Source organism: Lytechinus variegatus, chromosome 13 (assembly GCF_018143015.1).
Source record: "Lytechinus variegatus isolate NC3 chromosome 13, Lvar_3.0, whole genome shotgun sequence".
Classification (NCBI taxonomy): Eukaryota; Metazoa; Echinodermata; class Echinoidea; order Temnopleuroida; family Toxopneustidae; genus Lytechinus; species Lytechinus variegatus.
Window position 1 is genome coordinate 27464890 of NC_054752.1, and position 15261 is coordinate 27480150.

Genomic DNA, 15261 nt, shown 5'->3' on the forward strand with positions numbered 1-15261 from the left:
TTTTTGAAGGAGTGATAGAGGAGTATAGGTTTTTAACTAATAAGTATGTTTTGATTGAGATCTTGGGGCCCTCGATCACTGTGTCTAAAGAGTTGGCCTGTGACGGTACCTTCATTCTCTGTACTTCTAGCATGGCACTTGTCCTTTGCTGGTAGATGCGATGTATCTGAAGATTTAAAAGAAAAAAAACAATGAAAAGGAGAATAAACACTACAGAGAATAGGCAAGTGTACCACGGCGGGGAACGATCTAACGTTTAAATCAGATTCATTGAGATTTTTAAAAAAATTGTCACCCTCAGAGAACCAAATAGAGGTCTAATTTCAAAGATAAAAAAGCCATCTCAAGTCCTTACGATTTTCAGGAAAAATTCAGGAAATGTAATTTCATTCAGCTTAGTTCAGATAAGATAAATGTGCATGTTTCATCTGAAAATATACTTCGAATTCCATGTCATTTTTTCTATGCAAGTCACAATGCATGATGCTGGGCATGGCAGGTAATTTGTTTTCATTTTCAGCAATTTTTTTTATCATCAGAATATTATAAAAAAAAGGGGGCCTAGAATCTAGGCCTAGCCAGTCTACAAATATATGAAATATTACCAGCAGCATTAAAAAATCATATTCAGAGATCTTTGTAAAACATTAATACTAATATGCATGGCTAAAATTATCACTCGATCGTTATGTGTGAGGTGCCGCGCAAGCAAGTCGGTTAGCATTATTAGTGCTCGCCTCAGCCCCGACGCCAGGCATAGCCTGCAGTCCACGGAGAAATCTGAATGCCATCGATCGAATTAACAAACTACGAGAAGAAAATCATATAAAATGTTTATTGGACATACTGTTTAGCCTACTGCGTATGTCTGCAAAATTTGTTTTCCGAATCTGACCCGTATTCTGTTAGTTGTTAGTGAATTCTTGACGGCCATCTTCACCTTCTCATAGACGTAGTAACGGCGATCTTTTTCAAAAATTTTATGGCGATTAACGGTACAAGATCGCGAAGTGCGCATGCGTATATCTAGCTGCTTCATCCCATGCGCGTGCGTGCTTGCCCATTTTTATTTATTTATCTATTTATATATTATTTATTTTGTTTTTTATTTACTGGTCTGGCGCATGCAGCAATCATGAAGGTGCTCACGCGGCCGCGGCGAGCCCCCTTTTTTTAAGTCCCTTCACCCTTTATAATTTTCACATGAATAATTAGAGTAAAAGAAAATATTAAAAACTTAGATGAAGGTAGAGCCGCGGGGGTAGGGAATTTTGATAGGCGGTGGGTAAGAAATTCGGACAAGCAAACAGTGATTTCATTTTTGTCTCACCTGCATACAGTGCCGGCCGCAGGAAACGTCACGCCCGAGCACGCAAACACCCTAGGGGGCTTTCGCGTCTAAGCGAGGGTATTCAAGGGGAGCAGACTAGGGCGTTTAGACGGGCCAGCGGTTTCCTGCGTGCTATGTAAAATTGGCTGTGCCCGCACTTACCCTAGGAAATCCTAGGGTACGTACATTGCATTATGTTTACATGTGCATGTACTTCGATTATCTCGTGATAGACCATTATGTTGTTAAACTAGCGTGATCAGGATCTATTGTAGGTTGAATTTTTGATTTAAAATGTTATTTGTTTTCTTTTCTTTCATCCTTTCTTTCATTCTTTAATTTCTGTTTTCCCTTTTAGTGTAGTGTTATCTTGTCCCTTTCTTTATTTTCCAATTTAGAGTTTGGCTCATTCCTTTCTACCTTCATTTTCTTTGCCTTTAATCATCTTAATTCATTTCTCTAATCATGATAATGCATTTGTATATCGGGGAAAATTGTTCTTTCTCACATCATAAAAAGTAGACGCGCAAAAAGCGAACACTAGCAAAACAGGTTGTGCTCATCGAATTTTTTTATTTGGTTCTTTTGTTATTGTCAATAGTCTGTGAGAGTCTTGCTCCCCGTCCACACCGACCCCTCTCCTTTGATCACATCCGCTTACCAATTTATGACAGGATGTTCTTAGAAATGGGGGGGGGGTATTAATTATCTGATGAGTCAACAACAATGAATAAGAATATTCTTTTCAATTCGGTTCAAATCGGGTCTCTAAAACCCTAACCCTGTAAAAAGTATAAATTTACCCCAATGTTGCAGATTTAACAAGTTTGTCTTTTTGCTAAAACATCTGATTACATTATCTGCTCTCGATTGCGGTGTTAGTTACATCGGTAGATATTCGGATTGAGAAGATGATAATAATTAACATAATCAAAGTAAAGATTACTTGTCCAACGCATTTATTACTTGCGATTTTATACAAAATTATAGATGGGTTTAAAACGAATATTAATATCCTTGATACACTTATATGATGATTGTCGAAGTAAAGATTAACCTATCATTTTTACGAACTGCGGTGTTATATTGATAGATTAGTTGGATATCATTGAGGGCCTAGACATTTTTTCAATTATTTCATTTCAGTAAAACAAGATTTTCCTTCGAATATATTTTGTTATATGAATTGGAAATGATAAAACCAAATCACAAAACCAAACCACAGCTTGGTACAATACATAATTCAGTATTGTATGGAAGATAAAAATAATACATGAGATTTGTAAAGCGCACTTTCCATCTTGATTAGATATTCAATGCGCTTCAGAGCTTAACAACAAAAACTATTAGCATATATGTAAGTATTAAAAACTTTCCTAATGCATTTAGCTTAAATGCTAAAACCCAAGCAAAAGTATGTTTTCGAAAGCTACTATGACGTATTGTATCGAATGGGTACTTAACGAGTTAATTATCACTTGCCGACAAAGCAAGAATGGAGCTATACAAACCATTCTTTTCTTTTATTAAGAATTTTAGCGGGTGCTCACGCAAAGGCTAACTATCAAACCTAACTATTCTTTTCGGGGAACAAAGGAGTTAGTCGAGCCAAGTTGAAGAATAAAAGCCCGTCCCGGTTCACCTCTATATAATTATAGTTGAAAATCCCTTTAATTATCATGCTCGATATCCCCCGCTATATTTTCTCTTTCTCTCACTTTCCCCTCCTTTTTATCTCCCCCCATCCATTTATTCACTCTTTTCCTTCTTTCTCCCCTTCACCTTTTTCTCTCTTTCCCTCCTTCTGCTGTCCCTCTATATATTTTTTCCCTTTCCTTTATCCCTTCTCTTTTCCCTTTTCCCCTCTTCCTTTTCTGTGCCCCCTTTCACTCCTTGATTTTTTTCTCCCCTTTATTTTCTCTTGCTTTCCCTTCCCCTTCTTTTGTAATACTCTCTCCGTTATATTGTGAAACAACAGTTTCTTGTATTCTATAGAAATGTACAAGTAGCTTAATTTAACATATCATGATATGTTGGGAAGAAAGAATAGTTTGAGAGAGGGATTGAGAAAGAACTAAATGATAAATGAAAATAAATTTGATGATGAGAGGTGCATATGAATATGATGTCCACAGATAAACATCGGGAAAAGATGAGAGCTAGTGGTTGAGATAGATAAAGATAAATCAGGAAAAGGATAAAAAATGATAAAAATTAGAGAGGGGTTCCAGTATTTTGATAAGAATAGTCGTATCCTTTTCTTTCCTTTTCCTTGTTTCTTAGTCCCTTTCCCTCTCTCTCACTCCCTTTCAGTAACTTTTATCCCCGCTATTTAATCTTTCTCAATTTTCCCTTCCTTTTTAATTTCTCACCTCTTATTCCTTCTCTTTATCCTTCTTTCTTTTGTTTGCCTTCCACCTTCCCTCTTTTCTTTCTATCTCACCTTCACTTTTTTCATCACCTCTGTTTTCTCTCTCTCCTTCTTTTAATTTTCTCTTCCTTATCCCTTCTCCATTTTACCTTTTACTTATTTCTTTTCTTAGCCCCCCCCCCCGTTCCCTCTTTCTCCTCTTGGCCCCCCCCCCCCTCTATTCTCTTTCTCCCCTTTCCCCTTCTCTCAGTCCGGGCTCTCAGTTCTATTTCTCTTATCTCTTTCCTTCTCGTCTTCAATCCATCCCTTCCTTTTCGCTTTTTTCTTTCATTTTTGCTTTCTTCTCCCTTTTATCTGCATCTCGTAGATCCGCGCCTGAAAGGCATAACAGGGTATATAAAAAAGGATGGCAGGGAAAGAATAGAGTGAATAGTTCTAGGAGGACCTCCGGAATGTAGGTTCAACATCGACAAATACCCGGGCTCCTTTGTCAGAAACTCATTATATCAGTGAATGAAATAAAGGACACCACGTGGAGAATATTCATAGGAAATGACCATTTATGCTGGTGCCAGTGTGTAATCCAACACAATAAGTCATTCGGTGAAAAGCCTAAAATCCCAGTTATCAGCCCAAAACTTTGTAATGTAATTTTCATAACAGGTTTTATCCACGATAAATGATCGAAAACTTATGTTTGGTATGAGAAAAAGATCACATGCAGTCTTGAACGAATGTGTCAAATCAGACTTCTTCTTTCGACCAAGAATGCACTGCCGAACATCCTAGAGAAAACACCCTAGGATAGATGCGGGCGCTAACTGCGGGCACTCATGTCCTAGGAGAGCGGACGCGGGCGTCTTCCCACGTCCGCTCCCCTCAAATGCCCACTACGGGCTACCGCGTTTGCCCGAGGGGGCATTGTGACGTTTCCCGCGGCCGGCACTGTAGCAGAGTGAGACTATAGGCGCCGCTTTTCTGACGGCGGCGGTGGCGGCGTCAACATCAAATCTTAACCTGAGGTTAAGTTTTTGAAATGACATCATAACTTAGAAAGTATATGGACCTAGTTCATGAAACTTGGACATAAGGTTAATCAAGTATCACTAAACATCCTGCATGAGTTTTATGTCACATGACCAAGGTCAAAGGTCATTTAGGGTCAATGAACTTTGGCTGAATTGGGGGTATATGTTGAATTCCCATCATAACTTTGAAAGTTTATGAATCTGATTCATGAAACTTGGACATAATAGCAATCAAGCATTACTGAACATTTTGTCCAAGTGTCAGGTCTCATGATTAAGGTCAAAGGTCATAGGGTCACTGAACTTTGGCCGAATTGGGGTATCTGTTGAATTACCATCATTATCTTTGAAAGTTTATGGATCAGATTCATGAAACTTGGACATTAGAGTAATCAAGTATCACTGAACATCCTGTGCGCATTTCAGGTCACATGACCAAGGTCAAAGGTCAATGAACTTTGGCCGAATTGGGGGTATCTGTTGAATTACCATCATTATCTTTGGAAGTTTATGGATCTGATTCATGAAACTTGGACATAAGAGTAATCAAGTATCACTGAACATCCTGTGCGAGTTTCAGATCACATGATCAAGTTCAAAGGTCAATGAACTTTGGCCATGTTGGGTTTTTATTGTTGAATAACCATCATATCTCTAAGTTTATTGGTCTAGTTCATAATAAGTGGACATAATAGTAACCATGTATCACTGAACATCTTGTGCGAGTTAGAGTAGTTTTCAAAGTCAGCACTGCTGCTATATTGAACTGCGTGATGCAGGTGAGACGGCCAGAGGCATTCCACTTGTTTAAAGAAATGACCAATACTTTTTCACTTTATTATTTGTCTACACCAGTAAGAAAAAAAATAGTCTGAAAGAGATAATATTACAAACATTGAAAAATATTACTGGTTAAAAAAAAACTGACCGACATTGTGACTCTTCAAGTAAGGAAAATAGTTTGAAAATGGATATAGGATCTACAATTTTTGAAAAATATAGGTAATAAAAAATACCCTGACATTGTGACACTTAATTTAAGCAAGGAAAATAGATTGGAAATAGGTACAAACTTCTTAAAAATTTTCGAAAAGAAATGAAAAAAATCACCTGACATCATGACATCAATCAAGAAAAATAATTACAAAATATAGTTCTTACCATTTGAAAAAAATAGATACAATATAGCCTGGCATCATATGGCAAGTAAGAAAAATAGTTTAAAAATAAATGAAAATTTTTAATATAAAAAAATAGATGTAAAATAGTCTGCCATCATGACACGAACTATGAAAAATAGATCAAAAATAATAAATCAGGTAAAAAATAGCCGGGCCTTTTTGACACGAAGTCAGAAAAATAGCTTAAAACTAGATACAAAGTTGTTTGATTAGAATAAAATAGATAGGAAATAGCCTTGCCAACGTGGCGAAGTTGGAAAAATAGCCGAAAAATAGTCTGCGCGTTAAAAATAGAATTAATTTGTCCTATTTTTTTCTATTTCACTTGTAAAAATAGCAAAAAAATAGCATGCGCATTAAAAATAGAAATAAAATAGCATATTTTTTTTCTATTTCACCTGTAAAAATAGCAAAAAAATAGCATGTGCCTTAAAAACAGAGATAATATAGACTATTTTTTTATATTTCACCTGTAGAAATAGAAAAAAAATAGCATGCGCCTTTAAAATAGATATAAAATAGCCTATTTTTTTTCTATTTCACCTGTAAAAATAGTATAAAAATAGTTGGCGAGTAAAAAATAGGAAAAAAATAAACTATTTTTTTTCTATTTCACCTGTAAAAATAGTATAAAAATAGTCGGCGAGTAAAAAATAGGAAAAAAATTAACTATTTTTTTTCTATTTCATTTGTAAAAATAGTAAAAAATAGTCCCCTATTACTAAAAATAATCAAAAAATAGAGAGAAAATAGGGGAAAAATATATTTTCTCGCAGCAAAAAACTACTAGGGGGTCCAGCATAGATCAAGTAGATTAGAATAAACCCCTATTGCAACGCCCTAACCCTACTGACATCTTAGTTAGAATTAAGCCTTGAGCAATAATTGTTGGAGGAGCAAATGTTAGGTCACCCTTACCACACCCTCCTACTCACCAGGATACTCTACACCCAACTTTGATTTTGTTGCTTTTCTATTTTTTCTTTTCTCAATAGTTGACCAGACTGGCCATGCAGATGTGGGTAAGTTCAGGGTTCAATTCTCTGGATAATGTATCCTCTCAAATGCAATTGTTTGTTGCTGAATATATCGTATTTATGTACATAAATCCTTTTTCAGTCAATTTTTGGAGGAAGAAGGGCTGACAGTCTTATTAACTTGAAATTTGCTACAATGTTGTTCAGCACTGTTTAATCCCCTTTTTAGCTCATCCTGCCTGAAGGGCCAGATGAGCTTGTGCCGTGGCGTGTCCTCCGTTGTCCGTCGTCTGTCGTCCGTTCACAAAAAATGCTTCTTTTTTATTTGAGGACCGAATTATGATTTTTTTGCTTCCATCTGGTAGACCTTCATGAGATTCACCAAATTTCTACACAGAATTTTGACCAGAACAATTTTTATGCTAATTTATGCGAAATTGATTCATGCATATTTGTAAAAATTTACATAAAATGCTGCTTCTTTTTTATTTGTAGAGCAATTGTGATTTTTTGGGTTCCATGTGGTAGAGCTTTATGACGTTTACCAAACTTCTACACAATCTTAAATTTGAGTAGAAATTATTTATGCTAATTTATGCAAGATTTATTCATAAATCACATAAAATGTTTCTTTATTTGTTGACTGATTTTGATTTTTCTTCTTCCATGTGGTAGAGCTACATGAGGGTCACCAAACTGCACACAGAATTTTGTAATTTTCACTAGAAAATTGTCTATGCTAATTTATGCTAAAATTTATTCATAAATCACAAAAAAGTACTCCGTCATTTGTTGATCAATTTCAATTGATCAATCAATTTTTGTTTGATTTATACTGATAGCTCTAGGTGGGGATATAAAATTTCTACACAGAATTTTGAAACTCATTAAATATGCTAATTTATGCATATTTTTCAAAACTCACAAAAAATGGTTTTTATATATTTTTTGCCTTTTTTTCTTCCACCTGCAAGCCTTATTAGATTCATCAAGGATCTGCACAGAATTTAGAAATTTTGGCTAAAAAATTATTTCTACTGATTTATAAAAAATGTATTCATAAATCACAAAAAATTATTTTTCTCTGTCATTTCTTCATCAATTTCAATTCTGTTTCCTCAATTTATGTCACCATTATAATTCACTACGATGTCAACTGGACTGAAATAAAAGATTATGTTAAATTTGTTGTGAGATGCCGGATGAGCTCCACATCATTGATGTGCTAGTTTCTAGTGTGGGAGCATTCTCTTGCTAATAATTTATTAGGTAGTTATTAATTATACTAATTTAAACATAAATCTTACATATTGCCAATTCATGAAATGACTTCCTAGAATGCTAACATTTGGTGTAAATATTCTTGTTAACATTCCTAACAATTTTGTTTGAAAAATTGTTTTGATTATTAATTTCTTGGGTATGTTATTTTGTTATAGGCAAGTGTATTTTTTGGGGGGGTCATTTGTTTTTTTTTTCTTTGAGGTGTACCTGTTATTTGAATAAACCACTAACATGACTGTATGGATAAATAGGTAGTTTCTTTCTTTTGTGACAGCATGTGCTAATGTGCGAAACCCTCCTGGAACAGCACTTTTTAAGGCCGGTGATATTGATGAATCCAATGTCTTGGCCTCTTCGGTACATCACTCGCCAAATCACGGCATCCAGCAGTTACCCCTCGTAGATGATGAACCTCTGGCTTGGTGCGCAAACCCTGGTGACGTTGATGTATCAGTCACCATCGAATTTGGAAAAGTGAAAAAAATCACAGGGCTTGTCCTACGAGGGAATGATTTTGAAGGTGACACTTATGATTCATGGGTCGAGGAGCTCCGGTTGGAGTATTATGAAGATGGACATTGGCTTGAATTAAATGTAAGCAAACAAATTATCTTTGTTTGGAAAGACCCTGCTGATATTGTTTGCAACATTTTCTTAGGCCTTACTAATGCTTTCATGTAAACTGAGTGCAAACAAATTTAATTGAATGGAATTGAGGAATGTGTCAAAATCTTGTCCAATTTTATTCTGTTGCTGACTCCAGGTACGATTCCCATGGGCCTATTCATCAGACTGCGTTATTTGGGACAGATTATTTGCTCCAAATGACCAAAATGTTGCTTTAGCAAATTTGATCTTTTGCGCAATGTGTATGCATGCATGCTGAAATACAATTACAATTCACTTATACCCTTTTTAGACAGGCTAAAATTTCCTTAACCCCGTACTATTGGTGGGGCTAAATGGCAATTTAGCCCCACCTATAGTACGGGGTTAAGCTTAGCCCACTTTCGTTTTACACAGCGTTTTTGCAAAGTGGGCTAACCCCACCTATAGTACGGGATTATTTGTCCCTGCAAAAAAGCAGGGTTATCCCACCAATTGCGGTGCTAAGAGCAATAGTAAGGGGTTAAGATCGCATCTGTAAAACGAAAGTGGGCTAAGCGCTCCCATTCATGCCCCGCAACAGAGCCGGCCCTGTTGTCCAATCAGAGGTAAGTATAATAAATATTCATGAACAGCGATCACGGCGATGAAAAAAAAAACGCGCGCCAGAAGTCAGCGATTTTGGATATGACCCGAATGACCCCTCAGTGTGCTTTTGAATATTCATGAGCTACCAATAGTCCGGGGTTAGCGAGTTTCGTGTGTAAAAAGCAAGCATTCCTTATCCGGGGTTAGCAAAAACAATTTGGCATGTGTGAAAAGGAAAATAAATAGTACGGGTTTAAGGATAGTACGGGGGTTAGCGATAGTCCGGGGTTAAGAAAATCTTGTGTAAAAAGCCTATTAGGGGCTTTACAAGTTCTCTAGTCAAAATGACAGGTGGTTTTGCCATATCTGCACCACCAGTCTGGTCGCACCTCAATATATTCCTTGCTTTTAAAGATCCCATCATTTCAAACAAAGGTGACACTAGGGGATTGAGCATTTGCTTGCATAGCCCGAAAATTATGGAATAGTTTACCCCCTGCAAGTCAGAAAACCACTATCTGTAAATGACTACATCAACAAGCATATCAGATGTCTTGTAGAGAATATATACTTTGTTGAATAGTGTCTGAGCTCTATCAATCTATGTTATTATCTTCAAATAACATGCTGCTCTAAGTGAGTAAGTTGGGTCAAATTAATGCATGCGATAACTTTAGAAATTGCGCATCATGGGTTTGGAATATTCTGAAGTTAAATCAAGTGAGCTCATTTGAACTAATGCACAAGAGAGAGCTGCATGTGATTTATTTCATAAAATGAGAATTATCGTATGCGATAACTTAAGAAATCGCGCTTCATGGCTTTGGAATATTCTGAAATTTAATCAAATTAGCTAATTAAAACTGATGCATGAGAGAGAGCTGCATGTTATTCATTTGACAAAATGAGATGTAGGGATCCTTGCTGTTTGATAACTCAAATGGAATCTACATTAGTCTAGATGTAAGTATCAACAATCCCATCCCAATTTGTTGGTCTAGTCACTAATGCTAACATAAACACTGGTAACATTTAAACTTGATGAATGAAAATACAAAAGGCAAATTTGTGTAGGCGTATTAGACCTTCTAGATGTTCACACAGCATCGAAAATTTAGGAGCAATAGCCATTTACTTAAATAAATGTGCAGTACAGTATATTAATCTAAATGTATTAAAGAGAAATGCCAGTAGTTGCAGTAAACACTGGTTTCATAAAAAAGTCTGTAAAACCAGGCTTAATTGTCAGAATATCATCGAGGATCTAGATCTGGTACAGTTACATAAACTGAACTTCATGAAATCTTGAAATCTACGCTGAAAAGCGTTCACACTGAAGATTACCAACACAGATAGGCACACGTGGGACAGTGTATTATTATTGCTGGAATTAAGACCCGACGGAAGTGACCAAATCCGCGCTTATTTTGCTTATTTCTCAGTAATAACACAATTTCTCCCAGAATCCGTTGGCATATATTTTTTATTCATACAAACAGACACTTGGGTGGTCATTATATTAGATTCTGTAAAAAGTCATTTTGCGATCGTTACCAAAACTGGAATTTATCTTTAAAACAATAGATTGGAAATCACACCCTTGAAGAGTAACGTTTTTTAACACTCTTTGATCTACATGTACAGGCAGTAATGAAGCACAAAATGAAAATGACTTGAGCTAGAAGCAAAGGGCAGAGTATCACATCTACTGTCACCAGCCACCCCAAAAATAACAATAAGTTTCCAAGAATAAATTTATAGATTTTTATTGAGTTCTAAAAAGCACATCCTAAGCTTTAAAATGATACATATCTTGTCAAAATTGATCAACAAGAACCTGCACAAGAACTTGATTGAATGCAGAAGAAAAAATAGTAACATGAGAGCGTCACAAAATCGGGAGAAAACAACGCTTGAAGTGAGGGGTTCACTCAAGCCTGAGATGAGCACACACTGTGCATTCTCAATTCAATTTCCAAGCTGTCTGTAAAACTATAGTGTCAAAGAAGCTCTTTAGCTGATGTGGTTTACGGTACACCATGTGGAGTGTTATAGAAACAGTGGATAGAAGAAGAGAAGAAATGGATAGGCGAGAAAGTGGAGATTTGAGAGTAGAGTATTCTTTCTTGAAAATAGTCCTGAAAAGGACCGTAAACCAGAAGGAATGTTGAGTGGGAACAGCTTGAGTAGTAGAGCTGATGAGGAGATGCTGGCTTGAGTCGGCGAGTAGAGATGATGAGTAGTAGAGAGACTCGATGTTTCGGACAGGTTGACTGTCTCTCTTCAGGAAACTGTTTCTATAACACTCCACATGGTGTACCGTAACATCAGCAATTGTACATGCCACCATACAAACCTTCAAACAACATCAAAGAAGCTCATGTTTTTTATTCAATTGTACAACTTCCAAAAGAAGAAGAATTACAATTTGAAATAAGCTAATTTTTAATTTTTGTTTTTGAAGACGAAATTACTATTTGGGCTATTTACAGAGAACCTTCCCTGGCAACTTATTGTTGGTTCTGGGGTGACTGGTGGTTCCATGGAGTGTGCTCTGAATTCCACACACTAACTTAATAACCAACTTCAATCATAGGTTTAACACTATACCCTACCTTAAACCTGACCCCAAACCTAACATAAAACCCTATTCCAACCTTAACCCTAACCCTTTATCTTCGACGAATTTAAGCCCGGAGCAATTGTCGCAAAAGCAAATGTGGTTTTCTGCATATATACATGTACATCCCTGCACATCCAGGGCAAGATGCATGTGTGTGCAGGTCTTAGTGAAAAAAATACATAGTCCTCGTTACAGTAGAAATGATGCATGTCATGTGATCTACTCTCAGCCAATCATTTGATTACGATGATAGATCCGATATCCAACATACAGCGCGTCCCCAAAAAAATGTCCCTCTGACATAGGGCTGAATTAAGTCTAAAATGTGGTAGCATTTTCTAATGAATGTTCATGAGTAGAAAGCTCATTTCATGATCCAACTTCTCTGAAAATTTCATTGGTCGCGCTTCAGCGGTTTTGAATACACACTCTGTTACGTTACAGTGGTACATTTTAGGCCATGCCAAGTTTGCAGCATTGATGCATTTCTGCATCGTCTATGGCATGTTAACCTCCATTTCTACATCCATGATCTGAGCAGGGACATTTCCCTAAACTTTGGCATGTTCAGAAGGACATGAAACATAAAAATAAGTTTGTTTGATGATTGATTAGGGGAATCAGTGTACCAACCTGAAAGAAAATGTGAATGATGGATGAGTAAAATAAGCTGAAAAATAGAGGGGAATCCACAAGTTAATCATCCTTTGGAAAAGAAACTTTACCAGAGAAAATTTGACTTATTTTCAGTTTTTTTCAAACAGTTACATTGATTGAATTAACTTGACTTCAGTAGCTTATTAACTACAATATAAGGAATGAAAACAAAAATGCAGTATTGTTGGAATTAGGCATGAAACAGACATTACCCGTTGTCTCAATCGTTGTGCATCTCCTGTTATCAAACATGAAATAAACCGTCAAATATTGTTTTTGCCCTTTTGACTGGGCCTTCTGAACATGCTCAAGGTTGTGATTTGATGAGCCAGGTTAGATCATGGAGATTTCCCTGGTCAGATCAGGGAATCCCTTGGTCAGAATGGTCAAAGTGGGTTGATATGCTAGAAAGTGCAGAACACACAGCAGCGCTGCATGCATGCGAACTTGTAATGGGCTGAAAAGCACCACTGTTACATAATAGACTGTGTATTCGAAACCATTGAAGCGAGACCAATGAAATTTTTATAGAGGTTAGAACATGAGATGAGCTTCCTTGTTCATACATTTCTTTGAAAATAATTTTTATTTTTGGAAGTAATTTAGTCGCATATCAGAGGGACATTTTTGGGGGACGCGCTGTATATATATATTGAGATGATGTGGAAGAGGTTCATTGTGGCAAAGAATTGAGTAGTAGAAATAACCAGTTGTCTCACGATGGATCAAACGTAGATGGAAAACGACGTTTCGTCTGCAAGCTGCTAGACTTCGTCAGGCAATGAGCAAAGACGCTGCTGCGCACGGGTTATGAGCTATTGTCCAGCTCCACTCGGGTGTGAGCCGCGATGTGATTGGCCGAAGCTGCTGGCCAATCAGCATCCGCGCTGGAGTCAGGCACCCGCCGGTGCGGGCGCCGCTCGCTGTGAACGGTGGATGCAGTATGCCGTCTGATAGTAGGCAACCACTCATCAGAGATCTCAATGCCGCTGTCCCTGTTGACGCTGATTGGCCAGCTGCATCGGCCAATCACAACGCGTGGTGCCCGCTCCAGCGGGCACCAAGCACCAGCGCAGACCATGATTAGCCAGCGGCTTCGGCCATTCACAGTGCGGCTCACACCCGAGTGGAGCCGGACAATAGCTCCCGACGCTATATAACCAGTGCGCAGCAGCGTCTTTGCTCATTTCCTGACGAAGTCTAGCAGCTTGCAGACGAAATGTCGCTTTCCTACTACGTTTAATCCATCGTGAGACAACTGGTTATTTCTACTATATATATATATTGTTATCACTGTATATACATGTTTTGATCTGCAGTATGTGAATTGGTGCACTGGACATTGAAATGATTGTTACAATAGTTCCGTGGTATATGTCTGTTTGCAGATTCTCGATGCCAACACCAACCCAAATTGCAAAGTATCAATCATATTTGATGAAGTGCTATTCGCATCTGAAATCCGAATCATCCCCACAAGCTGGCACCCACAAAATCTTCTCTGTATGAGGGTGGAAGTCTATGCAGAAGGTTGGTTTATGATAATAAATAACATTCCTTTTTTAATAAACCTGTTTAGTTTATTCTTTGCTTTCCCCTTTCTCTTTACCCCTAAATAGACTGGGCTATTTCGATGCCTAAGAAGACTGGGGGGGCTGATTCAGCCCCCTAATGATCTCAGCCATCGATCGCAACGAAAATTGGCATGCGTGTTACCCATGGCATTATCAACAAAACTATAACATCAAATTCTGCAAAAAATCTCATGTCTCATTAATTATGCTAATATATGCGTGAAATCATAAGTTTGCTCTAATTAATAAATAATGCCCCTGAAATGCTAATTTTGTTTCGCATACTGTAGATAAGCATCTGATCATATTTATTTTTTTTAAATTTCAACATCACATTTATTTTCTTATGTATTCTATTGTTTTCTAAATTTCTTATTTATTTCTGTTAAGGGGGGGTGGAATCAGCCCCCCAGTCTTTTTAGGGTTAAGTTTACTCTTTTTTCTCTGTATCTAATACTTGATATTCCGTTGTTAATGATCCATTTTAGTGATAGATATACAGTGTATTCTATACAAGTTTTCTAATGTTAAAGATTGGTATTACATATATTGTACATTTCTCTGTGGTACATCCTTTATAATTTTTTTCATTCTTTGGAGCTTTGTGGAGCATTTTGGCCCAGTGGATTAGTCTTCTGACTTTGAAACAGAGGGTCGTGGGTTCGAATCCCAGCCATGGCGTAATTTCCTTCAGCAAGAAACTCTTCCACTTTGTGCTGCATTCAACCCAGGTGAGGTGAATGGGTACCCGGTAGGAAGAAATTCCTTGAATGCTTGAGCGCCTAGGCAGCTCAACTAAAGTTGGGGTAATAATAATAGCAGGGTCTGCTGGTAGAACAGTTTTCGAAACTGAAGTGGCTACCTTGGGCAAATATACCTACAGGTATATTATTATTTTTTATCTTTTATCAGAATTTGACCCCTGTGACTCATCACCGTGTCAAAATGGAGGAGAATGCTCTTCTGCTGATGGTCAATACTCGTGTCAATGTCCAAGCACTCATACTGGAACAAACTGTGAAACAGGTAAAGTATTTCAGCA

The 15261-nt window shown here is 37.2% G+C and overlaps 1 protein-coding gene across 1 annotated transcript in view; it reads left to right on the forward strand.

Annotated features, from left to right (window-relative positions):
• LOC121425992 overlaps positions 1-15261 on the forward strand; it is a 174439-nt gene that overhangs the window by 101490 nt on the left and 57688 nt on the right. Inside the window, exons 35-38 of the mRNA XM_041622120.1 lie at positions 6906-6932; positions 8446-8765; positions 14034-14175; positions 15132-15245. Of these exons, the coding sequence (XP_041478054.1) occupies positions 6906-6932; positions 8446-8765; positions 14034-14175; positions 15132-15245 (603 nt within the window). The remainder of the gene's footprint in view (positions 1-6905; positions 6933-8445; positions 8766-14033; positions 14176-15131; positions 15246-15261) is intronic.